Source organism: Schistocerca serialis, chromosome 2 (genome assembly GCF_023864345.2).
Source record: "Schistocerca serialis cubense isolate TAMUIC-IGC-003099 chromosome 2, iqSchSeri2.2, whole genome shotgun sequence".
Lineage (NCBI taxonomy): Eukaryota > Metazoa > Arthropoda > Insecta > Orthoptera > Acrididae > Schistocerca > Schistocerca serialis.
Genome location: NC_064639.1, coordinates 133538448 through 133564982, shown reverse-complemented (window position 1 = coordinate 133564982; position 26535 = coordinate 133538448). Strand labels below are relative to the sequence as shown.

Below are 26535 nucleotides of genomic sequence, written 5' to 3'. Positions count from 1 at the left end.
TTAGGATGAGCAGATACTCACGAGGTAATACACTGACATTCGCAAATGTCTCGCCATAGGCTGTAGGTGAAGACACACTGACTTTGAACCTGTACAGCCCCTCAGTGAGATGGCTCAGCTTGAGTGTCCCTCCATTCTGATCATTCATTGTACCACTACTGTCACCCTCTGGCTGAGAAAGGAGGGTCCATTCATATTTGTAGTGTTCTCCTGCATAAGCACATCCCAACAAACATTAATATTAACTGAAGTTCAAAGAGAATACTAATATCTAAGTTATCTCAAAGGTTTCTATTCTGAAAAAAGTACATATGGATCTTGATTGCTTAGAGTTTAGATACAACATTTAGAAATCCACTGTACACTACAATAGTCTCAAAAAGTCAAAATTTACCAAAATAACTTCTATACTGTGGCAATTACTGTCTTACTTTTCCAATACTTAGGATCAATTTTGGACAAGAAATGTGATTTCCAGTGCAGAAACACCAGTTTTGGACAAGAAAGGTGATTCTCAGGGTAGAAAGTGAAAGAAAGAGTCAAACGACACATGTAATGAAATGAAAAACGAAGTTATTGAAACAAATGTAAAAATACAGTACACACACAAAAATGATCAAGTACACAAAACACTCATAAATCATATACTATTCTTTTGGCAGGCCTGATAACATTTTGCAATACCTGTATAAAAAGGTAACACAATATATTTTACTTGTATCAGATAATAATCTTAAATGTTAAAATACAAGAAAGTCAAAACTACTGTAGTAATCTTTGTTAAACTGTAAGCTGGTGTATTCACAACCACAGTCACTGTAACTGTGCAATACTAATGTACACTATCTGATCAATGCATCCCCATGTAATGCATGCAGAATTGACTACTAGATGTCATGAGAGATAGACCCACCAGCATAGACAGAGGAAGGGAGTACTGCGTTGTCAGTAGCAAAGCAGTAACAGCAGAATAGTTCAGTCAGGAGAGCTCAGTGACTTCAAAAGAGGACTAGTCATTGGAGGTCACCTGAGAAACAAATCCATCAGAGACATTTCACCCATTCTAAAGAAGCCCAAGTCAACTGTTTGTAAAATATTTGTGAGGTGGAAACATGCAGGAATAACCACAGTAAACCAAAGTCAGGCAGACCTAATGTGCTGACAGAAAGGGATTGCTGGGCATTGTTGAGGGAATTGCAAAAATTGTATGAAATCAGTGGAATGAATCACGCACGAGTTCCAAAGTGCTACCAATAGTCCCGTTGGTACAATGACTGTATGTAGGAAGTTAAAGAGAATGGGGTACAGTGGTCGAGGCAACTCCACTGTACAGAGGATGACTGGAAACATGTGATCTGGGATGACAAATCACACTATACCTTGTGGCAATCTGGTGGAAGTGTCTGGGTTTGGGAAATGTACGGAGAATGTTACCTTCAATCATACACAGTGCCAACAGCGGAGTACTGAGGAGATGGTATTACGATATAGGGGTGTTTTTCGTGTTTAGTGTGTGGTCCCCTTATTGTGCTTAAGAAAATTCTAAATGGAGAAGGATACGAACACATTTTACACCATTGATTACTGCATACAGTAGAGGGAGAGTTCAGAGATGATGATTGTTTATATCAGTGTGACAACACACTGGGCCATAAAGCAGCACCTGTGCGGAAATGCTTTGTGGACAATAATATTCCTACACAGAGACCTGCCCTGAACTCAAGAGGAGCACCAATAGGATTAGTTTGAACATCAACTTCACTACAGACCCCGGTGTCCAACATTGCTACCTTCTCTGGTTTTGGCTCTTAAGGAAAAACGTGTTGCAACTCTCCAACAGTGAGAGAGTACTTCCCAGTAATTGCCACTAGAAACTTTAAAAAAGTAGATGCAGCTGTGCGTGCGTTTCTGTCATGCTGAGAGACAGGCGCAGCCAAGTTGGTACAAATGTTTTTACAACTGAGGAGGCATGGAGGCCTAGCTGAGCGCAGCCCAGCAGCCACACAAGTCTTGCTGTATCTTCAATAGATGGCAGTGCTCTTTGAGTGTCAGTGATTGGCAGACACTCTTGAGTATGAGAATTACTAAGACCATAGGACAGCAACTAGCAGTTAAATGCATGCTCTGGATTTCCAGCATACTGGGTTTTGCAACTTTGGCACCCTCTACAGCAAAATGCATGCTCTGGCCACACGGTTAAGGGAAACCCAGGTGTAGGCCAGTTAGCATGAAGGAGTCATTATCACGGCTGAATTGATAGCCCAGAATAATTATCAAATAAGATTACATCCAACAAAAACTGAACACAACTAGATACATGCACCCTTGAGCCGGAAGGGAGTTTCTAATTTCTATCATGTTAAATGCATTATGTATAAAATGAATTTTGAAAACCAATATCTCGACAATACCCTAAGCGATTTTCATAAACTAAGTGTCTACGGGTAGGTCTCAATGAGCACTATTGGACTATCATAGCAGATTTTTTATAAACATTACCTGCTTTGAATTATAGGCAAGAATGTGCATTGTGCAGTTAAAAATCTGAATTTTCTAGTAAATAATAAATGAAACATTAAATGTGGCAGCACCATTGTGAAGTAGAGATAGTTGGGCATACATTGAAGTTCTTAGTGATAACTGTTTGTATTTATTAATGACATGACAACACAAAGTAGTGTTTATAATTATTTATGAGCAAACTATTTAACACAGAGGAAAAAAAGAACAGTAACAGAAAGCTGACGAAATTTAGTTTATGAATGATACATGTATGCATTGTTAAATGTACAGTTTCTAAGTACACTGTGGAAGTTGGAACTATGTGTGCTTGACTCACGTCAAAGCAATGGATTAAATAAGCGGCAGCTACATTGTACAGAGAATTTAGTTTGGTACGACACTTTTGGTTGGAATGCAGAGTCAGTTGGGTTTGAGATCTGGAATAGGCAGTATGTATGAGTGGCAGAAGGTTGCCTCTTGAGTGTGTCAAAATAATTCTAAGTGTTCAGTCATGGGTTTGATATATTTACACTTGGCCTTAGCAAATAGTCTGAAATATTTTCAGTGTGTGGAATTTGAATATTTCACAATAGGTGAACTGGTCTGAACACAAAAACTTTACTGTGGCTAATTTAGAGAGAGATCTGCACTTGGAATTTAGTTAGTTTGTGATTGTGGAACTTTAAACTTGTGCAAAATGAACTTTACTTTCCAATATCTTTCCAGAAGTTTAGGCAGGCAAAGGACACTGTTTCATTTTGTTCAAGCCCTCTCTTGAACAGGCACTAGTTCAAAGATCAATGATTATTAACCTGTAATAAAACAATGGAAACTTCAGATTGGAACACCAACTACCATAAAGATTACAAATTAAGTTGCAGACAGGAACAATTAAAAGACATTTACACGTTGGCTTTCCACAGCCATTACCAGAAAAAGAAAGAGAAACACATACCACTCATTCACACAAGCAAGCAATCCTCATGCACATATAACTGCCAACTCTGGCAGTTTGAGCAGAAAGCAACTTTCACATTGAATGGAAACAGCAATCTGGAGATGGTGGGGAAGGGGATGGGAATGCAGCATATGGGTGGAGGGAAAGAGCAGCCTTGTCTGGTGGAGTGTGCATGAATTAGGTTGCCAACAGGTGCAATGTCTGGAGGCTGTGGGGCAGGGAGATGGGGAAAATGGAGTAAAAAAGGAGAGGAGCGCGGAAAGATTGATGGGTGCCCCGAAGACCGTGGCACCCGAAGAGCGTGGCACCCGAAGAGCGTGGGAGATGAGGATGGGGAGGAGGTGATAGAACAGAGGAGGTAGGAACTGTTGTGTGGAGTGTGTGGGAACAGTATGTGTCTATAGGTTGAGAACGGGATAGTTTCAGGAGCAGAGACTGTGTTGTAAGAATAACTTCCATCTGTGCAGTTCAGAAAAGCTGGTGGTGGAGATAAGGATTTAGATGGCTTGGGTAATGAAGCAGCCAGTGAAATCAAGCGTGTTATAGTCAGCTGCACATTGCACCACAGGGTGGTCTACTTCGCTCTTGGCCACAGTTTGGCGGTGGCTGTTCATCCTGGTGGACAGCTGTTTGGTAGTGATACTAATATAAAAAGATATGCAATGATTGCAGCAGACGTAGTATATGACATGGCTACTTTCACGGGTGGACTGGACCCAGATGGGGTAGGATAAATCTGTGACAGGACTGGAATAGGAAGCGCTGGGTGGGTAGATTGGACAGGTCTTGCACCTGGGTGCTCCACAGGGATAAGATCCTTGTGACAAGGGATTGGGATTAGCAGTGGCAGTGGCATAGGGATGGACTAGGATGTTGTGGAGGTTGCTGGGTTTTCTGTCACCCAGCCAACTTTTACAATATCCTAGGCCATTCCTATGCCACTCCCAATCCCAACCCCTTGTCACAAGGATCATATCCCTGTGGAACACCCGGGTGCAAGACCTGCCCAATCCACCCACCCAGCACATACTATTCCAGTCCTGTCACAGATTTATCCTACCCTATCAGAAGCCGGGCCAGCTGTGGAAGTAGCATGTCATATACCAGTTCTGGTGCAATCATTGCACATCTTTTTATACTGGTATGACTACCAACCAACTATCTACCAAAATGTATGGGCACCACCAAACTGTGGCCGAGAGAAAAGCAGACCCCCCTGTGAAGCAACTCACAACTGAATATATCAGGCTTGATTTTAATGGCTGCTTCACTACCCGAGCCATCTGGATCATTACCTCCACCACCAGATTTTCTGAACTGTGCAAATGGAAGTTATTCTTATTAAACATTCTCTGACCCCGAAATAATCCGGTTCTAAACCTACAGTAACATACTGTTCCCACACACTCCAACTGTTCCTACCCACTCTGTTCTATTGCCTCTTTCCTATTCTCATCTTCCACCCTCCTTGTGGGCCACCCTCTGCCAATGTATGCACCCATCTTTCTATGTTCCTCTCCTTTTTTGCTCCATTTTACCCACCTCCCTGCCCCCAGCCTTCAGTTGTTGCACCTGTTGGCACTCTAGTTCCTACACACTCCACCAGACAAGTCTGCTCTTTCCCACCACCCATACACTGCAATCCCTTCTGCGCCCTCTTCAGATTACTGCTTCCATTCCATGTGACAGTTGCTTTCTGGTCAAACTGCCAGAGTTGGCAGTCATGTGTGCATGAGGTGTGCTTGCTTGTGTGAATGAATGGTGTGTATTTCACTTTGTTTTTCTGACGAAGGCTGTGGCCACAAGCTAATGTGTAGGTGTTTCTTAATTGTGCATGTCTGCAACTTAACTTGTCATCTTTATGGTACGTAGCGATCTATCTTCTCCTTACATTCGCAACCTGAGATAAGTGTTACAGCATTTGGAATAAATCCAATTTTGTTAAAAATTTAAAACATTGTGAGTAGTTAACATCATTTTTCGCCTCAAACTCCTGCCTGCATTTGTTTGAACTTTGTGACTGAAATTTTTTAGGCTTAATATGACAAATGAGTTGGTTGGCTCCTAGAGTGTAGCGTAGCCAACTCTCAGAAATCCAACCACATATTTAGAAACAATATAAGCATAATACTCTAACTTACAATTTATTTTTTGTGCAGATGCATGTGCGGCTCACAAGCTAGAAGTTTACTGTACAATTATTCTCTGCAATTAACAATATAGCCACAACAGTCTGCAACTTCAAATTACTATCTGTACAGTCATATATGCCGGAAGAGACATTCGAACATCTAATTGAAAATGCTTCCCCTTGAGTTCAAGCTGTCATAAAGGCAAAGTGTGGTCACATCTCATATTAATGTCCACTAAAAGGTGTTTGGATACTTTTAATCAGATAGTGTGTATCTCTGGATCTCTACTAACCATATTTGTAGTACACAGTGACTCAGGATGGGTGTTAGATGGTCTATATAAGTGAGCCATATATAAAGTGTCATTGTGGTGTCTGTATTAAATTGATACAACACATTATTCTTGAAAGCATGTTTCACTCATCAACTGGAGATTTCAAAGTATTCATACACAACAGAACATGTGATGGGCTGTTATAGCAGATGCATTCTCCTAGGTTCAAGAACTCATCCTAAAAGATAGTTTAACATTTGTGCAAGGATCTTTCTAGCATACCTCACCAAATCATGTGATAGTAACTAAAGAGATGCAGCTTTGTTTCCTATTTTCTAGACAAAATATATTTTCGCTCTATCAGATAAATTTGCCTTCTGATGCCAATCACACACACACACACACACACACACACACACACAAAACTGAGGAGACATCAGTACTGATATGTAATTTCACTAAGGGCTTTGAATATTTCTTGTGTATGCTGTTCTGCTACCTCAACAAACAGTATAAAATACATAGTCCATCAGAGCACCTTTTTTATACTTTATTTATTGTTGCTGGTTTGGAGAGATTGCCCATTCTCAAGCAGTAAATTACAAGATCTTAACATTTAAGTCATATAATGTACCGCTTAGGAATGAATAATCACTCGAAACTGTTAACAGTAAATAAAACATAAATAAAAAGCTCTGGTGAACCATTATTTCAACAGTATGCATTTAATGCAATTACGGGTTCAGTAACACAATAACCATGCCACTGTAACTGCTTAAGCTTTCTAAGGATACAAGAAGGCATTCCTGTAGCACTAATTTTGTAAGATTAGGAAATAACAGTGTGTTAGGAGGGGAAAAAACTTCAGAAATTACGTACATGATCAACATGTTGCCACATTAATTACTGAGGAAGTGTACTATAATTGTAAAACTGACTTGTTACACATCATAGCAAGAGGTCACATTTATGACCCATGTAACACTCAAATGACTACCTAATTAACTAACTATGTTCTTAGCTATGTTGAATTGTTACATTGCATCAGTAAACTGCAGCTCTGTGATGTTGATATTTTAGTCAGTTCGATATGCTGTTCACCTCTGTGAGAGTCCAACATTTGAAAACTTTGGGACTAATTAGCAAAAAGTAGCAAAGTCTTCAGAGTCAGTTGCATTGCAATCAATTTCCTATTCAATGAGAAATATTATGAGTAAACTGATAGGCAGTCTATGCATAGCCCGTTATCACCTGTTTTGGAGAATTTATACATGGACCATTACGAAGCTAAGTTGCAAGAATTTCATATGTTTAACATATTGTATCAGTATGTGATGATCAGCTTTTGATCTAGACATATGGAATGGAGAACCTTCACAGTTTTTAAAATCAACCTATTGTAATATAAAATTCATGCCATAATTTGAAAAAGAGGGATCGTTACTATCTTTTAACATATTAGTGATACGAATATAATACAGGGAAACATTCCACGTGGGAAAAATATATCTAAAAACAAAGATGATGTGACTTACCGAACGAAAGTGCTGGCAGGTCGACAGACACACAAACAAACACAAACATATACACGAAATTCAAGCTTTTGCAACAAACTGTTGCTTCATCGGGAAAGAGGAAAGGAGAGGGAAAGACGAAAGGATGTGGGTTTTAAGGGAGGGGGTAAGGAGTCATTCCAATCCCGGGAGCGGAAAGACTTACCTTGGGGGAAAAAAGGACAGGTATACACTCGCGCGCACACACACACATATCCATCCGCACATACAGACACAAGCAGACATTTGTAAAGGCAAAGAGTTTGGGCAGAGATGTCAGTCGAGGCGGAAGTAGAGGCAAAGATGTTGTTGAGAGACAGGTGATGTATGAGCGGCGGCAAATTGAAATTAGCAGAGATTGAGGCCTGGTGGATAACGAGAAGAGAGGATATACTGAAGGGCAAGTTCCCATCTCCGGAGTTCTGACAGGTTGGTGTTAGTGGGAAGTATCCAGATAACCCGGACTGTGTAACACTGTGCCAAGATGTGCTGGCCGTGCACCAAGGCATGTTTAGCCACAGGGTGATCCTCATTACCAACAAACACTGTCTGCCTGTGTCCATTCATGCGAATGGACAGTTTGTTGCTGGTCATTCCCACATAGAAAGCTTCACAGTGTAGGCAGGTCAGTTGGTAAATCACGTGGGTGCTTTCACACGTGGCTCTGCCTTTGATCGTGTACACCTTCCGGGTTACAGGACTGGAGTAGGTGGTGGTGGGAGGGTGCATGGGACAGGTTTTACACCGGGGGCGGTTACAAGGGTAGGAGCCAGAGGGTAGGAAAGGTGGTTTGGGGATTTCATAGGGATGAACTAACGGGTTACGAAGGTTAGGTGGACAGCGGAAAGACATTCTTGGTGGAGTGGAGAGGATTTCATGAAGGATGGATCTCATTTCAGGGCAGGATTTGAGGAAGTCGTATCCCTGCTGGAGAGCCACATTCAGAGTCTGATCCAGTCCTGGAAAGTATCCTGTCACAAGTGGGGCACTTTTGGGGTTCTTATGTGAGAGGTTCTGGGTTTGAGGAGACGAGGAAGAGGCTCTAGTTATTTGCTTCTGTACCAGGTTGGGAGGGTAGTTATGGGATGTGAAAGCTGTTTTCAGGTTGTTGGTGTAATGGTTCAGGGATTCCGGACTGGAGCAGATTCGTTTGCCACAAAGACTTAGGCTGTAGGGAAGGGACCGTTTGATGTGGAATGGGTGGCAGCTGTCATAATGGAGGTACTGTTGCTTGTTGGTGGGTTTGATGTGGACGGACGTGTGAAGCTGGCCATTGGACAGGTGGAGGTCAACGTCAAGGAAAGGGGCATGGGATTTGGAGTAGGACCAGGCGAATCTGATGGAACCAAAGGAGTTGAGGTTGGAGAGGAAATTCTGGAGTTCTTCTTCACTGTGAGTCCAGATCATGAAGATGTCATCAATAAATCTGTACCAAACTTTGGGTTGGCAGGTTTGGGTAACCAAGAAGGCTTCCTCTAAGCGACCCATGAATAGGTTGGCGTACGAGGGGGCCATCCTGGTGCCCATAGCTGTTCCCTTTAATTGTTGGTATGTCTGGCCTTCGAAAGTGAAGAAGTTGTGGGTCAGGATGAATCTGGCTAAGGTAATGAGGAAAGAGGTTTTTGGTAGGGTGGCAGGTGATCAGTGTGAAAGGAAGTGCAACAAACTGTCCATTCGCATTAATGGACACAGGCAGACAGTGTTTGTTGGTAATGAGGATCACCCTGTGGCTAAACATGCCTTGGTGCACGGCCAGCACATCTTGGCAGTGTTACACAGTCCGGGTTATCTGGATACTTCCCACTAACACCAACCTGTCAGAACTCCGGAGATGGGAACTTGCCCTTCAGTATATCCTCTCTTCTCGTTATCCACCAGGCCTCAATCTCTGCTAATTTCAATTTGCCGCCACTCATACATCACCTGTCTCTCAACAACATCTTTGCCTCTACTTCCGCCTCGACTGACATCTCTGCCCAAACTCTTTGCCTTTACAAATGTCTGCTTGTGTCTGTATGTGCAGATGGATATGTGTGTGTGTGCGAGTGTATACCTGTCCTTTTTTCCCCCAAGGTAAGTCTTTCCGCTCCTGGGATTGGAATGACTCCTTACCCCCTCCCTTAAAACCCACATCCTTTCGTCTTTCCCTCTCCTTTCCTCTTTCCCGATGATGCAACAGTTTGTTGCAAAAGCTTGAATTTCGTGTATATGTTTGTGTTTGTTTGTGTGTCTGTCGACCTGTCAGCACTTTCGTTCGGTAAGTCACATCATCTTTGTTTTTAGATATATTTTAACATATTAGTTAAGATATGAACAATGTAGGAAAAGATGGCTACTTAACGTAAAGAAGATACGCTACTTAACGTAAAGAAGATATGTTAAGTTGCACACAAGCACAATTAAGAGAGACTTACATAAAGCTTTCAGCCACAGCCTTCATCAGCAAACAAGAAACACACACCATTCATACACAAAAGCAAGCAACCTTCATGCACACATGACTGCCAACTCCAGCATCTTGGGCTGGAATGCTAAGATATGAACGTACAGATACCATGGCCCTGGACTGTATAGAACATTTACAGATAATGACTTATTTCTCCATGGCTTGAGCTGCAGCTGTCACAAAGAAATGCCATCATGAGAACTATGGTTCATAGAGCTGGTACATTATCAAACAAGGAGGTCCTCTCTGGAGAACTTGCTCACAGAAAAAAATGCTCGAAGGGAATGCTTACTCAAATTGAGAAACTAAACAGCAGTTGCACACACGAACAAACAATTCCTGTGGAAAAGATCAAGACAGAGAAATTGAAAGGAAAATCAAATGTCTCTTAACTGGTCTTTGCAAGTCCAATCTATGTCAAAATTGGTAGATCGAAGCATTTCATCTTCACCAACAAAAATAAAAGACCTGCTCTGTAATGATAAATATGACCTAGATTTTTCAACACATCACATACCATATTTCATATGAATAACAAGATTAGCAATGTAGTGCAGGATTCAAGGTTTTAGGACATCATAATGAATTTTTGCAGTGTCGGCTATGTGTCAAATATCTATATAACTTTCAACTGTAATTTATTTATTTCAATGAAAGTCAGTTTCCTTACAGTTGTACTTTTTATTTTATTTTAATGTTTACCTCACACATGTTCAACTGATTTTAAGACAATGTTGTCTCATCTTCACGTACCTGCTAGAAATGCTTGATGAAATGAACAGCCTACGTATTGTAACTGTCGATCCATCAAAGGAGGCACCTCTCATGCATTTGCCACACAATTTGTGAATTTGTATTAAACACCCTTTATTCTCTGCATCTCCTCCTCCCCCATTTCGACACAGAGAGTAGAATGTGTTTGTCACGAATTATCAAACTGTGTGGTAGACACATTATAGGTGTCTCGGTTGAGGGAACACCAATTACAGTGCTTACAGCATTCAATTTATAAAGCATGCCTAACATGTACCAGAAAATGAGACAATATTGTCTTGAAATAGATCATGTGTACACAAGATAAAAATAAAAAATACAACATGGTAATTTCATTAATGCTTGAGATCCAGCACTCAGTTTATTAAGACTTCACTGGTCATCTTGTCCATCAGAGCAAACAAATGAAGGAGGCGTACTTTCCACAGCCTAATGGCATGTGAAGAAAATCAATCACACTAATAAAACCTTAGACATAAAATCATCCTCGGGTTTAGGAGATGCACTGAAACTATTTATCATCATGAGTCCTGGTAGTTTCCCGTCGAAAAAATTAAGAAGGCTCCCTTAAAATCTTATGTGTAGTTGTTGCAAAATTCTGCACTGAATGACATCTGGTTTTAGCACTGTACAGTTAGTCAGAGATAACGCACATTCTACTTTTCACTTGAATTACCAGATGTTAGCTACTAAAATTAATCCATCATTTCCCAGGTCATTACTCAATGAATGACTGAAAGACTTCCACTTTCAGTATGACAGCTCTGACAGTAATCCTTCTGAATGACTTCCCAACCAAAGTGTAACGATGCACTGAATTCAGGAACTCTTGCCAGACATCCTTCTTCTGTCTTTAATTACTCTGTAGAATTCTTCTTTTATGATATGAAATGCTTCTATCATTCCATGTTAATGATTTGCATGGAAACCTTTGCAGTGTCACTTGATTAGCCGCAATTGGAATGTGGCATCCCTTACTGCAAACAATGTCAGATACCTGGGCAATTTTGGGACAGAAGCTTGAGCATCTCAGTGATTCATGCTAGTACCATGGAAGCTGTCACAGTGTTCAAATACAACCTGCTGGCTGTATAACATGCAGTAAGACATGCTGAATAGTGAACTAGATGGCTTTCTTTTACATTATTCTTTCAGGTGTATGTATCTATATTAGCTTCAAACCATTAGAACACAAATCATTACCAACTTCTCACTGCTCAGTGTCACGAAGAGCCAGTGAGGGGTAGAGGAGCTTAATGGCTGAGAACAACCAAAATAAGTGCTGAAATGTGAACCTTTCCACAACTCAACCTTGTTCACAGAGCCTCATGCCATTTAAAATGCACTGAAATTACATGTGTGGGGAGAATGGATGCAGGCATTGCTAAAGAATGTCTTCCAATGCCTGTATATGCACTCAATCATGTGATGGAAGGTAAGAGAGCACACAATTATCATTAGTGAAGCACAAATGGGTAATTTCACTCTTACATAATACTCGAAAATCCTAGCTTGGTTGCAAACAGTGGAATGGCTTAAAATTAGCACTCATCACATAATGAAATCACTGAGCAGTGGATAGGCACATAAACTAGAATATCCTGATTTATTATTAAGCCACTCCTAATCTCCACATGGATTCAACACCCATTCAGAACGTGCAACTTCAGTTTTATTATCGGCGTATCTTGTCTTACTGACAGAATACCGGCTATAGCACCAGCCCAGTCATATACCTAATTTGTTGTAGGTACTGCATGGCTTTTGATGTGGATATGACTACTAATAACTAATAAGCTGTCCGCACACGTCAATGTTGACCACCAAATGTGACCAAGGGTTAAATAAAATTTTCATGACTTTTAATGTCCAGATTTCCTTGCCTATAGTTCATTCAAGAGCACAGACACGGCTCAAATATTTCAGATACTGTCATGGCATGCTGTCTTAATTATCTTTCAAGTTTATTAATTATCTTTCAAGTTTTGAAATAAAGTTTCTCAGTATGCAAACATGAACTAACAGTTCAAGAAGCATCTTTGTACCACATATCTACCAACTACAAAATTTTGATCTGATCCTTGGCTCTCACCCTGTCTTGTAAGATGACTGATTCTTTGTAAAAGTGATACCAAGTAAATCAAAGAAGCAGTTAACCTTTGCAGGCCCTATTTACCAAAAAGTAACATGTTTGACTAAAATATCCACCATTATCAATACCAAATTATTCCAATCTCACCAGCAAGAAGTTGTTGTGTGTTGGCTACATAAAAGCTTTCCTCTGAAATCATCGATGTTATACTTAGCTCAAGTATTAATTCCATGCCTTATGACACAACAGTGCATACAGTGATTTATTCCAAAGAAATAACTCAAAACCCTGTTTTCTTCTTCTTTGTCATCAATTGTACCCAAGTTCTCTTTTCATTTCATTTTTTTAAAGTGTTTAACTTTGCCCTGTAAGGTTACAATACCATCCAGGTATTCATTTCCAAAGTGCTAGAATCTAGGGGATGCAGTCAATACAAAAGGAACAGTCACTGAATTCGTGATAAGAGTGGTTTGTTGTTTTGTTTTGTTTTATGAGTGAGTTTATTTTAGCACACAGCAATGGACATAATAATGAGTTTCGAAAATAAAATGTTCAAACCGCGTGGTCACTGACTTGAACAGCATAATCCAAACTCAAATATTCTACCAATGTTATTACTACAGGGACTTCATATTTTCCTCCTATACCAATTTCCAGGGTTTCTCTGTTTTATTGATAGATTGGCATGCCCTCACGAAACGAAAGAGACAGATGGCTAGGTCAAGGTTTATCTTTGTGATAGCATTTGCAACATTCATAGGTCAATTACATATATAAAAATGTATGTATCAAAGAAATTAAGAATACAATAGAGACAAGTATTATTTTGCACAATTGCTTCTTGAGACTCCCAACTGAATTGCAGCCACTGTCTATATTATTAATATAAATATCACTGTAGCTTTTTTTATTTTCCTCAACTGTTCAACAGCTTACCTGTCTGTTCAGCAGGAACTGTATAAGCTGATAATGTAACTTCATTTTCTGGTAACCGTACTTCCTTCGATATTACAGAGACAACAAGTTGTTTCAGTGGCTTGGGTGAAGATACTTCGACGGAGGGTGATACAGTTTTATCATCCACGCCACTTAACCCTTCTGAATACACCTATTGCAGAAGAATCAACAGAAAATGAACAAATTAGCTTTTTATATTTAAAGACAAAATGTTCACAAAAATGGTTTTATTGTAATTTTCTTTGTTACAATGATAACACAAACAGTGGGAACTTCAGGTAGGAATATCAACAATGTACAAAAAGACAGACAGCTACTTACCATAAAGAACACATGTCAAGTTGCATACAGGCATAATTAAAGACAGGCATAATTAAAGACAGGTATAATTAAAGACAGGTATAATTATGTTAGGGTATTTTAATTGTAGCCATCTGCAACTTTGTGTGTCTTCTTCATGGTAAGTAGCAATCTGTGTTTTCATACAATGATAAAACATGTACACAAAAGTGAGTTTATTTCACAAAACGTAGATGGTGCACACATGATGCTCATACATACAGAGAGAAAGAGAGAGGGGGAAGGGGGTAGGGAGAGGGGGAGGGGGGAGGGGGGTGGGAGGGAGGGAGGGAGGGAGGGAGGGAGGGAGAGAGAGAGAGGGAGAGAATACACCGCACAACACCTTTTGCCTTCTGACAGTTAGCCTCACTTCTGCCACCCCCTCCCTCCCCTCCAACTCCTCTGCCCCAAAAGTTCATGTTTTTCCTCTGTATATGTCAATTGTAGCTCTCTTATTCCTAATTTCACTTCACTTTTTTAAAAATTGAGTCTATCTGTGATTTAACAGTGCTAAAGTGCGGGTTCATAGTGCTCTTACTCCTCAAAATCAGCATGTAAAAACACGTATCTGCCTCACTGTACTGTATGATAAAAAGTATAACTTGTTGAAAACCTTGTTCCATACCCTGAAACATTTATGTACTTCCAAATGTGTGTACATTATATGGGCCACACACAAGGTAAAATGCTCACATACTTACTTCTCAACTCTACACCCTTGAAGGGCCTTGGTCTGCATCACAATATCCTGCCAGTCTACCTGGTCCATGGCTTTCCATCTCCATCCTCTGATACCCAGCTTTTTCATGTCTTCATCAGTTCCCTCCTTCCATCTCTTTCTGGCACATCCCTTCTGTTGTCTGTCTCCAGCCTTGCCATCAAAAATCATCTTACATGTTCTTTCTTCCTCCATTCTGACGATGTGTCCTGCCCCCTTCAGTCTTCTTATTTTAATGGTAGTGACAGTGTCAGTTTCTTCAAAAAGTTGTTCTAGTTCTGCATTTGTAAGAATGCAACAAAATCCTTGATCGTATATTCGACCACATATTTTATGCAGAACCTTTCTCTAGCAAATGCTAAAGTTTCTTTCCTCATTTGCAGTCATGGTCCACATCTCAGTGTCATACGTATAACTGTTTTGTAAATGAGAATTTTAGATTTTCATGATAGAAGCAAGCTCCTAAGCATGGGTATTGTGGCAACATGCTCACATGCTAAATGAAATTTCATTGTGTACATCAAAACAGTTGACTGGGTTTGCCAAATTGTGTAGTAGGTTGTTAATGTTGACTGTACTTTTAACTGCAGAAGAACACAAATTTTTTTGATAATTGAGCTGCAAAACAATAAAATTAATTGTGAAACAACTGTTCTAACAGACAGCAAGCACATAATAAGAGCATAACAGAAAAGTCCCACAAATACTCAACAGCATCGACATAATGCCAACAGACACACATAAAAGCATAGAGCGCTATTCTAGCTTATAGAACTATAAGTTCCATCCTTGGTGAGGAGAGTGGACTAAGTTTGGGATAGTGAAAAAGGGACAGGTGACTTAGATCACTAGATGACAGGAACCAACCTGTTGTGAGGACAAGGAGAAAAAAAGAGCTTCTGAAAGCTAGTATATTTATTTACTCAGGTAGGAATCATCTTACAATGATACAGAATTTGTCATCGTAATAGAATGAAAGAAGATAGTTCAAATATACAACCATGCAGAGCACACAAGCACTAACAAAGAGATAGAGGGGCTGGCCAGTACTTACCTCAGCTCAGTACAGCCGATAGATACACAAAAAACAGAACCGAAAATTTACGTTCCTAGCTTTCAGAACAAATGTTCCTTCGTCAGGGAGGAGAGAGGGGAAAGGAAGGGAAGAAGGGAAAGTGGATTCAGTTACTCACAACCCAGGTTATGAAGCAACAGGGAAAGGAAAACAGGGAGGGTAGCAAGGATGGAGGCATGGTTGTCAGAGGGAAGCCAAAGATATTCTACTGTAAGTACTGTGCCAGCTTCAAACAAAAGAGGATGCATACAGAAGTAAAGAGGTAGATAGTATAAAGATAAACACAACTATGTAGGATGAAAAGATGCGTGAATGGCTAAAGAGGAAAGGGAAAGAGGAGAAGACTGAAGAGTAAATGGGAGTGAGGTTGTTTAACGTAGGTTCAGTCCAGGGGGATGGCGGGATGAAAGGATGTGTTGGAGTGCAAGTTCCCATCTCCGCAGTTCAGAAGGACTGGTATTGGTTGGGAGAAGCCAAATGGAACATACGGTGTAGCAGGTTCCTAGGTCCCTAGAATTATGCTGGAGGGCATGCTCCACTACTGGGTATTGGACATCTCCTAGGCGGACAGTTCGCCTGTGTCCGTTCATGCGCTCAGCCAGTTTAGTTGTTGTCATACCGATGTAAAAGGTTGTGCAGTGCAGGCATGTCAGTTGATAAATGACATGTGTAGTTTCAAACGTGGCCCTGCCTTGAATTGTGTATGTTTTACCAGTAGCAGGGCTGGAGTAGGTGATTGTGGGGGGATGCATGGGGCAGGTTTTGCAGCAGGGTCAGTTACAGGGGTAGGAACCCGCTGGGTAGAGAAGGTAGTCTGGGAATATTGTAGGGTTTAACAAGGATATTACGGAGGTTGGGGGGGGGGGGGGGGGTGATGAAAGGCAACTCTCAACTCTGGGAGGTGTGGGGAGAATTTTGACAAGGGATGATCTCATTTCAGGGGTTAACTTGAGAAAGTCATATGCCTGGCGGAGTAATTTGTTGATGTATTCGAGGCCAGGATAATATTGGTGACAAGGGGGATGCTTCTGTGTGGTCTGGGGATAGGAACACTGTTGTTGGACGGGGAGGAATGTATTGCTCAGGAGATCTGTTTGTGGACAAAGTCTGCAGGATAGTTGCGGGAGAGGAAAGCACTGGTCAGGTTATTGGTGTAATTGTTGAGGGATTCGTCACTGGAGCAGATACGTTTGCCACGAATACCTAGGCTGTAGGGAAGGGAGCGTTTGATGTGGAATGGATGGCAGTTATCAAAGTGAAGGTACTGTTGTTTGTTTGTGGGTTTGATATGGACAGAGGTGTGGATGTGAGCTTCAACAAGATGAAGGTCAACATCCAGGAAGGTGGCTTGGGTTTTGGAGAAGGACCAGGTGAAATTCAGATTTGAAAAGGAGTTGAGGTTATGGAGGAAATTAAGGAGTGTTTCTTCACCTTGAGTCCAGACCACAAAGATGTCATCTATGAACCTATACCAGGCCAGGGGAAGCAGCTGTTGGGTCTTCAGGAAAGCCTCCTCCATGCGGCCCAGCCCCGCTACTGGTAAAACATACACAATTCAGGGCAGGGCCACGTGTGAAACTACACATGTCATTTACCAGCTGACATGCCTGCACTGCACAGCCTTTTACATCGGTATGACAACTAAACTGGCTGAGGGCATGAACGGACACAGACGAACTGTCCGCCTACAAGATGTCTAATACCCAGTAGCGGAGCATGCCCTCCAGCATAATTTTAGGGACCTAGGAACCTGCTACACCGTATGTTCCATTTGGCTTCTCCCACCCAACACCAGTCCTTCTGAACTGCGGAGATGGGAACTTGGACTCCAACACATCCTTTCATCCCGCCATCCCCCTGGACTGAACCTACGTTAAACAACCTCACTCCCATTTACTCTTCAGTCTTCTCCTCTTTCCCTTTCCTCTTTAGCCATTCACGCATCTTTTCATCCTACATAGTTGTGTTTATCTTTATACTATCTACCTCTTTACTTCTGTATGCATCCTCTTTTGATTGAAGCTGGCACAGTACTTACAGTAGAATATCTTTGGCTTCCCTCTGACAACCATGCCTCCATCCTTGCTACCCTCCCTGTTTTCCTTTCCCTGTTGCTTCATAACCTGGGTTGTGAGTAACTGAATCCACTTTCCCTTCTTCCCTTCCTTTCCCCTCTCTCCTCCCTGACGAAGGAACATTTGTTCCGAAAGCTAGGAACCTAAATTTTCGGTTCTGTTTTTTGTGTATCTATCGGCTATACTGAGCTGAGGTAAGTACTGGCCAGCCCCTCTATCTCTTTGTTAGTATTTGTTTCACATCTTTATATGAGATTTTCCATTAATCATTTAGAGTACACAAGCATGTATTTATGGGAATAGGAAATGTGGTTGGCTGTGGTCTTGCTGAAGGAACCTGCTTGAAATGATTTAGAGTAAATCCCAAATCAGGATGGCCAGACGTGCAAACTTCTTTCTCCCAAATATAAAAAAATCAGTCTCTCAACAACTGCACTGCCCCATTGCCATGAGTTGTGGAGCATGCAGTGTGGCGTAGTGATTAGCATTCCTAGTTGGCATGGGGGGGGGGGGGTGACTATTTCAAACCCAACCACTTTTTTTTAAGCGTTTATCATTTCTGGAAGGTTCCTGAAATTTATTTTGTCTGTAATGTTTGTATATTATGGAATATTCGATGTTTGTATAAATAGCAGCACTCTCCATCCAGGACTTCAGTTCTGTTCTGGTTGTACAAGCACATTCATAATAAAAATGCTTTCAGTGCTACGTGCTGTATACTTCCTAGGAAATCCTGCTTTCAGACTTCAACATTCATTGTGTTTATATACTTCCTAGGAAATAGTGCTTTCAGACTTGAACATTTATTGTGTTTACATCATGGCATTGTTTGATGGAGATGCCAGATACTTCAAGACATCTCCATCATCATGGTTACAATTAGGCACTGTACGATCCATCACCTACATGGGAAGGAACCGGAATATTAACAGTACATGTTTCCCAAAAATTACTATATTCAGAATACCTAAGGGATTCTAAAACATCAACAAGACAGTCGCACATCAGGCATCCATAAGTGTTTTTGGAGACACTGATCAGGATCCGATGAAATGGTTGAAAAGATTTGACTGAGTCGGCAAAGAAAATGAGTGGGCAGATTTGTACTTGTACGCCACAGCCTAGCAGCAGTTTGAGAGCAACAAAGAGCAGCTCGATAGCTGGGAGAAATTCGAAGTTGAACTGAAGAAAACATTTGGTGATGTTCAATAGCAAGTTAATTCAGTGGAAGAACAATTGAATAAACGAGCCCGCTGTCATAAGGAAACAACATAATCCTGCATACACAATGTTATAGTCTTGTGTGAGTCTGAATATGATAGAAGCTGACAAAATCTCACACGTGATGGAAAGAGTTGCAGGAGACATATATAAAGCTCTTCTGGTAAAGGATGTCACAACGGCTGAGAAAATCATCAAGCGTTGCCAGTGCTCTGAGGAAATGCAACAGAAAAGAGATTAATTAAAAAAGTATGACCAACTCCTGAACGTGGACAGTAGGGCAGTACTGGAAGACCAACATGACCTTGTCTCACTCGTACGCCAGGTAGTGAGAGAAGAGATACAGAATTTTATGGCAACTAGAACTTTCAGACCAAGTAAGCAAGAGAGAGTGGACACAAATGTTAACCCCATACGACAGGAGGTAATAAAGAATGTTGAAGAAGATGTTTGTCAATCTTAAGCATCAATCTCAGCCACCAGCTGAAATCGGGAAAACTGACTTGCCCAACTTGGACTTAGGCCACAGCCATCAAATACATTGCCAACCACCACAACAGTTCTATTCACGCCAGTCAACTGTAAATGATTATAATTGAACTGTGTGATGGAGCCCAATGTTGTACCCCAGATGAGGTGGACCCCTCCCCTGCTCCCCAACAAGCTGTAGCCATTTCCTGACACAATGCAGAGGTGCCAGCCACTTGCTTAGCTGCCAGATTCAGGAAACCTATAAGCAAGGTGACATCTATGGAGGTGAGGTCACTACAGATGCAAATCCTCCATAGACGACAGTCACCAAGATGACAGGATATCTCACTGCTGTCATCATCGATGGCCAACTTGTTAGAGCAAAAATAGATTTAGGGTTTTCTTTTCTGTAATTCTGAACATTTATCATCGTCGGCTAGAGTAGACTATGTTCTGAGTTACGAAAGCAATCATGCCAAATGTCACAAATGGGTAATATGTCCAGCCGACAAGAACATGTATTGTACAAATGAGTAACTTCAATGACAGAACATAGTCATTACCTAAATTGTTGATCATTTCTAATAAAATATATTGTTACAGCTGTGTATTGCATAATGCACTACTTAACATACAACTGGCTCACATTTTGTGAACTACTGAAATGAAACGGTGCTTCACTTGCTGCATTTATATAAGCTGTGTCCAATTTTCTAGGTAGATACGAAACATGTAACAAAATGTAATTTGAAGAGATATTTTCTTTTTTCAACTGTAACAATCTACACTTTTGTACAAATGGAAACATAGAGGCTTCTAAAGTATTTTCATTATTTTACAGAAACAATGGTACCTTAAGTAAGGACAAATCTGAAAGATTTCGAAAGTATGAAAGAAGTTGAAACAAATATATTTAGTGAAGCGAAATTTACATTAAGCAGTATTTTCTTGGGTGGACGATTAGATGGAATAGCAAAAATGACCTTTTCTATTAAGTATAAAATTTCTGGCTGATACTTGTCTTCAAGGGGTGAAAATTCAGTGCTGTCAACAGACACATATAAAAATACATGACATTACCCTATCTTTTGAAACTGATAGTTCCTTTCTTGAGGAGTAGAGAGGAATAGGGCACAGAAGGTTAAAAATGACCTGCCTGTTGTGAGGATGAGAGGAGACAAAGGTTATTTCATAGTTTTCTCAAGTAAATTTTCCTTTTGATACAATCATTCTATTAAGACACATCTAAGAATTTCATACTCCGAGTCACAATACACACTAATAGCACAAAGTTATGGGAAGACTTCTAGAGAAAATTTAGAGCTATACCATTTCAAATTTTGCTAGTAGCCCTGTTCTATTTACAGCTGCAAGACTGTGGGTACAATAGACCTCTCCAGCACATTGAGAATATTCTAAATGGGTCTCAAATCAGGTGAAAATGCTATATACATATGTATATGCATGAGGCAGCCAAGTTGACATTGCATGTGTCACTTGTGCATGCATTATTTACATTGCCATTCTACAGAAAACGAAACAAAGGGGAACTGATGACGTAGTGGTGCCACCCAACGTAAATATGGAAATCAAATAAGAGGTGTAACACTACTCTCGACCAAAATTACCCAGAGGGACACTGTCATCAGGAGTGCCCTCTGGCATGACCAAGCCACGACCCAACATGTAAACTGGCTCAGGGTCATTCTGATCTGTAGAGTCATGGCAAGTGTGCTTTCAGTCTGGCTAATGTGTTTATGTTGTGGACTCTTATTTTTCATAGGTGGAACTTTGATGCAGTGTGCACTAAACTTTGTTTTGAAACGCAGACTTAAGATAGCTTACACTGTTTCCAAGGAGAAATCTGTACATATTTTTTGTTGTGAATAAATTAGGGTGGGCCTGTGTTGGCTGTGTGTATAGACTGCTGTTTACACAACAAGGCAAGTTTAACAACCTAAAAGCTGTTTTGGAGTTGCCTGATGGAAGCTACAGATAAAAATATTACATAGTTTCTGTTGTAAACAAAATTTCATCAAATGTTGGGAATGATTTGAGAGAAATCCTATACGGCTGGACTGACCAGTCAGGAGCTACAACGGATCAGCAAGTTGGAATGGAAGGGACAACAATTAAAAAATGGACAAGTGGGAATGGCACAACAGATAAACAAAGTAGAATGAGAAATCTGGAGAAAAAGAGCCACAGACACAGCGAAAGTGCAGACCAAGAACCAATAATAAGTTATGACAATGAGGCGATAACAAAACCAATAAATCACTGGTGCCAAGATTTGGCTGCCAGAGTGGTGTGTGGTACTGTGGCTGGCTGCACTAGTACTCGCCAAAGTAGCAGCTCTTCCTAGCAGTTAACGTTCAGCTCCAGGCTCTCTGACATGTTTTCAAAGTCAGTCGGCTGGGATACCAGAGTCCTTCCTCCTGAAATAGGAACACATGGCTGGAAAGGTCCTGGACGATGTTTCACAAGATGAACTGATATGATTGTTGGTATCCTGGCACTTAAGGTTACGTGGTGTGAGGAACTGGGAATGTCCAGCTCCTTGCTGGGACATGGTAAGGTGGGTGTTGTTGTGATTGCAGAGGCTGTGTGGAGACCACCATCTCCTCATCTGTGAAATCACTACTGCCTCCCCTCCCACCCCGTTTTTTGCCAAGTTACATCTGTGAGGTTGTGGGACTATCAATGGTGAGCTTTTTAGTTCAGGGTAACCACTAACGACTGTGCAGTTGTTATTATGGAAGGAGTTGCTTTTTGTGATGGCATTCCAAACTCTGGTGCGTTGACTGACATGACGTACCACTGTTAGCTGTTCACCACAGTTGCCAGTGTCCACATATTCTTCACTCTGTATGATCATGTCCACATTTCTGTTGAGTATTGGCCTGAGTGCTGGGTCCAGCCTTCCTGGGACTGTGAGGCCAGAAAATGTAGGAGCATTGGCAGTTGTTTCCCACGGAGAAGTTCTGTTGGGGTGCTGGATAGTGGTATTCCTGTACATGCTCAGAAAATGTGAGCACTGGCATCATGAGGTGGCTCCCAATGCTTTCAACAGTTACTGTTTAATTATATACACCACACGCTCAACTTTGCCCTTGGGTGAAAGGGATATCTAAAATGGTGTTTTATCTGTTTGATGTGCAGGATTGTGTGAAAGCCATTGCCATGAACTGGGCCCTACTGTCCCATACTCCACTTCACGTGTGCCCTCCAATGGTTAGAATCTGAACTAACATGCATATTGTGGCTTCTGTTGTGGTGGACACCATGCTTACCACATAAGGACATTTGGCGTAGATGAACGTGGTCTCAATGTTGGCAGGTGGAGGGCCAGAGGGCGAGCAATTGGGGTGGTGCTGCGCTCAAGTAGAATATCTGAGCACCATGGCTTCCATGTCTGTGTTTAAGCTAAGCCACCAAATGTGTCATCTCACTATGGCTTTCATCCGTAACATTCCCCAGTGGCCGCAATGAAGTGCTCGTAACAGCTGTGGCTGCAGGGTGGCCGGGCTGACAAAACAGTATGTATTTGCCCCAGGACCTATTATGAGGACAATGTTGATGACTATTAGATGGGGATAGACCCCAGATACAGAGCTCCTGATTTTTTTAAATGTATGTTGGCCACCTACAGAGCACATAGTGCATGCTGTAGGATGAGGTTGCAGTGTGTGTCTTCAGCTATAGGTGCAGCCATTAAAGCAATCCTTTGACAGTCCACCTCTTTTCTGTGTCTGTGTGGAAACAAAAGATTTCTTGCTGCCAGAGACTGACTCTGGTCCCATGGGACAGCGATAGAGCATCTGCATTTGCTTGCTGGGCTGTTGGTTTGTACTGTAGAAGATCAGGAAAAGTGCCCAATGTTGGAGACAATGGGCTGTTCATTCTGGGAGACTGTAGTGTGGCTGGAATAGTGCTACCAATAGTTTATGCTGTCATTAAAGAGAACTTTGTCCTGAACAGGTAAACATGGGACCTCTTAATTGCAAATACACTTGCTAATGCCTCTTTTTCCTATCTGGGAGCAGTTATTTTGTGCGGGTGTCAGCATATTCAACACACAGGCTATGGGTTGTTCAGTAATGTCTTCATTTCTATGTGCCAGCACTGCACTAATACTATGGGCTGCTTGTGAGAGGAACTTCAAATATTAATTTACCTTTCCCAAAAAGGTTTGCAGCTACTTTAAGTTTTGGGGGCGGGGTAGGGAGTCGATAGCTGCAACATTAAGATCAGCGGGCTGGATTCCTTCTTTGTTTAGCAAGCGCCCGAGATATTCAACTTGTTCCTGGAAAAAACTAGATTTTGTCTACGCAGAATTTTAGCCTCACATCATGAAATATAGTAAATGCCGTGCAAGGGTTGCGCATGTGTTCCTGATGCATAACTACCATGATGATTACGTTGTCCAGACAGTTAGTACAAGCAGTGATGGACATCATTAACTATTCCAGGTATCTTTGGAAGATTGAAGGATCAGGAGAGATCCCAAAGGACATGTTCTACAAGCTGAAAGAAGTGTTCATAACTATGATGTTTTGCGACTTATCATCTAGTGCTATTTACAAATATGCATCATTGAAGTTGACCTTATAACAATATTTGCCCTGTGATAAGCTACGTAAAGAGGTCTTCTGGACATTATGTAGGGTAGGTATCTTCTTCAATTTTTTGGTCCTGTCCTCCTCAGTTGCGCGTAATACTACGGTGTGTTGATGATTTTCACTTATGGACCGTCTGACAGCAACTGAATAAAACACAATTTTAGTGCCATACGCGTTTCGCCTTTATTTTCTGCAAGGCATCATCAGTGGCCTGTAATATGTACATATGTTAGCTATTTTATTTACATTTTTGTCACTGTGCCTATAGGTTATAAACAGTTCTGGTGGTTGGTATTTCCTATTAAGTAGTAATGTTTTGAACTGTACTTACAGGTTGCATAGACAGTTTCTTATATATTACGCTCCTGTTACATTTTTGGTCTTATTCTTCTTCCTATGAGCGCCAATTTGCTGTTTTTTTCTGCATTCCACAGCACTATGCACTGAACGCTTTTTTTAAATGCAATGTTTTGGTTTCTGTTGGCGACTGTCAAATGTTTTTGCCAAAGATCGAATATTACTGCCAAACTTATGAGTGTAACTATCGAAGTATCTGTGGTCTGTTGGTGTATGCATTTGTGTGTGTGTGTGTGTGTGTGTGTGTGTGTTTTGGTGTCATATTATTTTATTTTATTGTATTTAATTATTTATTTTTGTTTATGTCCTGTGTATGTGTGTGTGTGTTTTGGTGTGATATATATATATATATATATATTGTGTGTCTGTCTGTATTTTGGTGTTATGCATTTTTTTTTTTTTTTTTTTTTTTTTTTTTTTTTTTTTTTTTGAGGTGGGGGGGGGCTGTTGTGTGTGTGTGTGTGTGTGTGTGTATTTTGGTGGTATATACTTTTTTATGTTATCATTTCCTTTATTAAGTGTAGTAAGGAGCCTGTGCTGATGTGTGTTTGTTCATTTATCACATGTTTGTTTTCTGCTATGGCTTTCTGGATGTGGAAGTTTTCTTGCATTTGTATAAGATGTTTGTCATGGTTGCTTATTCTCATTATTTTCATTTCTTGTTCCATGTTTGTAGGATGATGGTTGTAGTGTTTTAAATGCTCTGCAAATGTGGAATGGTTTGTTTCATACTTCCAACATCTGATATGTTCTTTGTATCTTGTTTCAAAATTCCTGCATGTCATGCCTATGTATACTGCATCACAACTTTGACATTCAAGTTTATATATTCCTGATTGTTGGAATTTGTCCCTCTTGGTAGCTGGCTGGCTTAGGTGTGATTGAAGGGTTTGCCCAGGCTTATATGCTATTTTGAAGCCCTGTCTCTTTAGGATGTTTGCAACTCTGTGTGTTAGTTTATGTGTGTAGGTCATGGTGTACCATCTGGTTCTTTTCTGTGTGGTGTTGTCATTGTGTGTGTTTGTTGAGTGTGTTTGTAAGTTTTCAGCTTGTGAGTTCTTTTGTATTGTGGAAATGTTGTGTTTGTTTTTTATTTGTGTTTTTATTTTTTGATTGAGCCTGTGTACCACATGTGTGTCATACCCGTTGTTCCTAGCTATTTGTATGATCGTGTTCATTTCTTGTTCATAGTTTCTCTTACTGAGTGGGATTCTGTTTAATCTATGTAACATGTGTCTTAGTGCTGCAAATTTCTGGCTTTGGGGGTGGTTGGATGTGGAATGTATTATTGTGTCCGTGGCTGTTGGTTTTCTAAAGATGTTAAATGTATGTTTTCCATTTTCTTTTTTAATTGTAATGTCAAGAAAATTTATTTGATTTTCTTTTTCTTTTTCAAGTGTGAATTTTATGTTCTTATGAGCTTTGTTTATTTCTGAATGGAGTTCATCTATTTTTTCACTTGGCTCGTCTACCAAACAAATAATGTCATCCACGTATCTGTACCAATATATGATTTTGAAACTTTCATTTGTGGTTATCTTATCAAATATCTGATTTTCAAGGTGACTGATGAAAACGTTTGCTAGTGTTCCTGATATTGGGGATCCCATGGGCAGTCCATCAGTTTGTAGATAATATTCTTCCTCAAACTGAAAGTAGTTTTGTTCAGTTGTCAGTCTGAGCATATCTGTTATTTCTTTTATTGTGTCTGTGGTGAGGTTGCTGTGGGATGAGAGATTTTGTTCTATGATTTCTATTGTTTCTGTGATAGGGATGGAGGTATACATATTTTCTATATCGAATGAAATCAGTGATGCTGTGTGTGGTACCTGTATGTTCTGTATATTTTCTATTAGGTTTCCTGTGTTTATCACTGTTCTGTTGTTTTCTACTTTATAGTGTTTTGTAACTAACTTTTGGAGGTGTTTGGCTATGCGGTATGTTGGGGCTTTCTTGAAGTTGATAACAG

At 40.7% G+C, this 26535-nt stretch overlaps 1 protein-coding gene across 3 annotated transcripts in view; it reads right to left on the bottom strand.

Annotated features, from left to right (window-relative positions):
* The window catches only part of LOC126456840 (dyslexia-associated protein KIAA0319-like protein), a 150200-nt gene that overhangs the window by 66691 nt on the left and 56974 nt on the right, over positions 1 to 26535 (bottom strand). For all 3 annotated transcript variants that reach the window (XM_050092650.1, XM_050092652.1, XM_050092651.1), the window contains exons 6-7: positions 13668 to 13839; positions 22 to 210 (exon numbers count right to left, since the gene is read on the bottom strand). In XM_050092650.1, coding sequence (XP_049948607.1) covers positions 22 to 210; positions 13668 to 13839 — 361 coding nt within the window. The remainder of the gene's footprint in view (positions 1 to 21; positions 211 to 13667; positions 13840 to 26535) is intronic.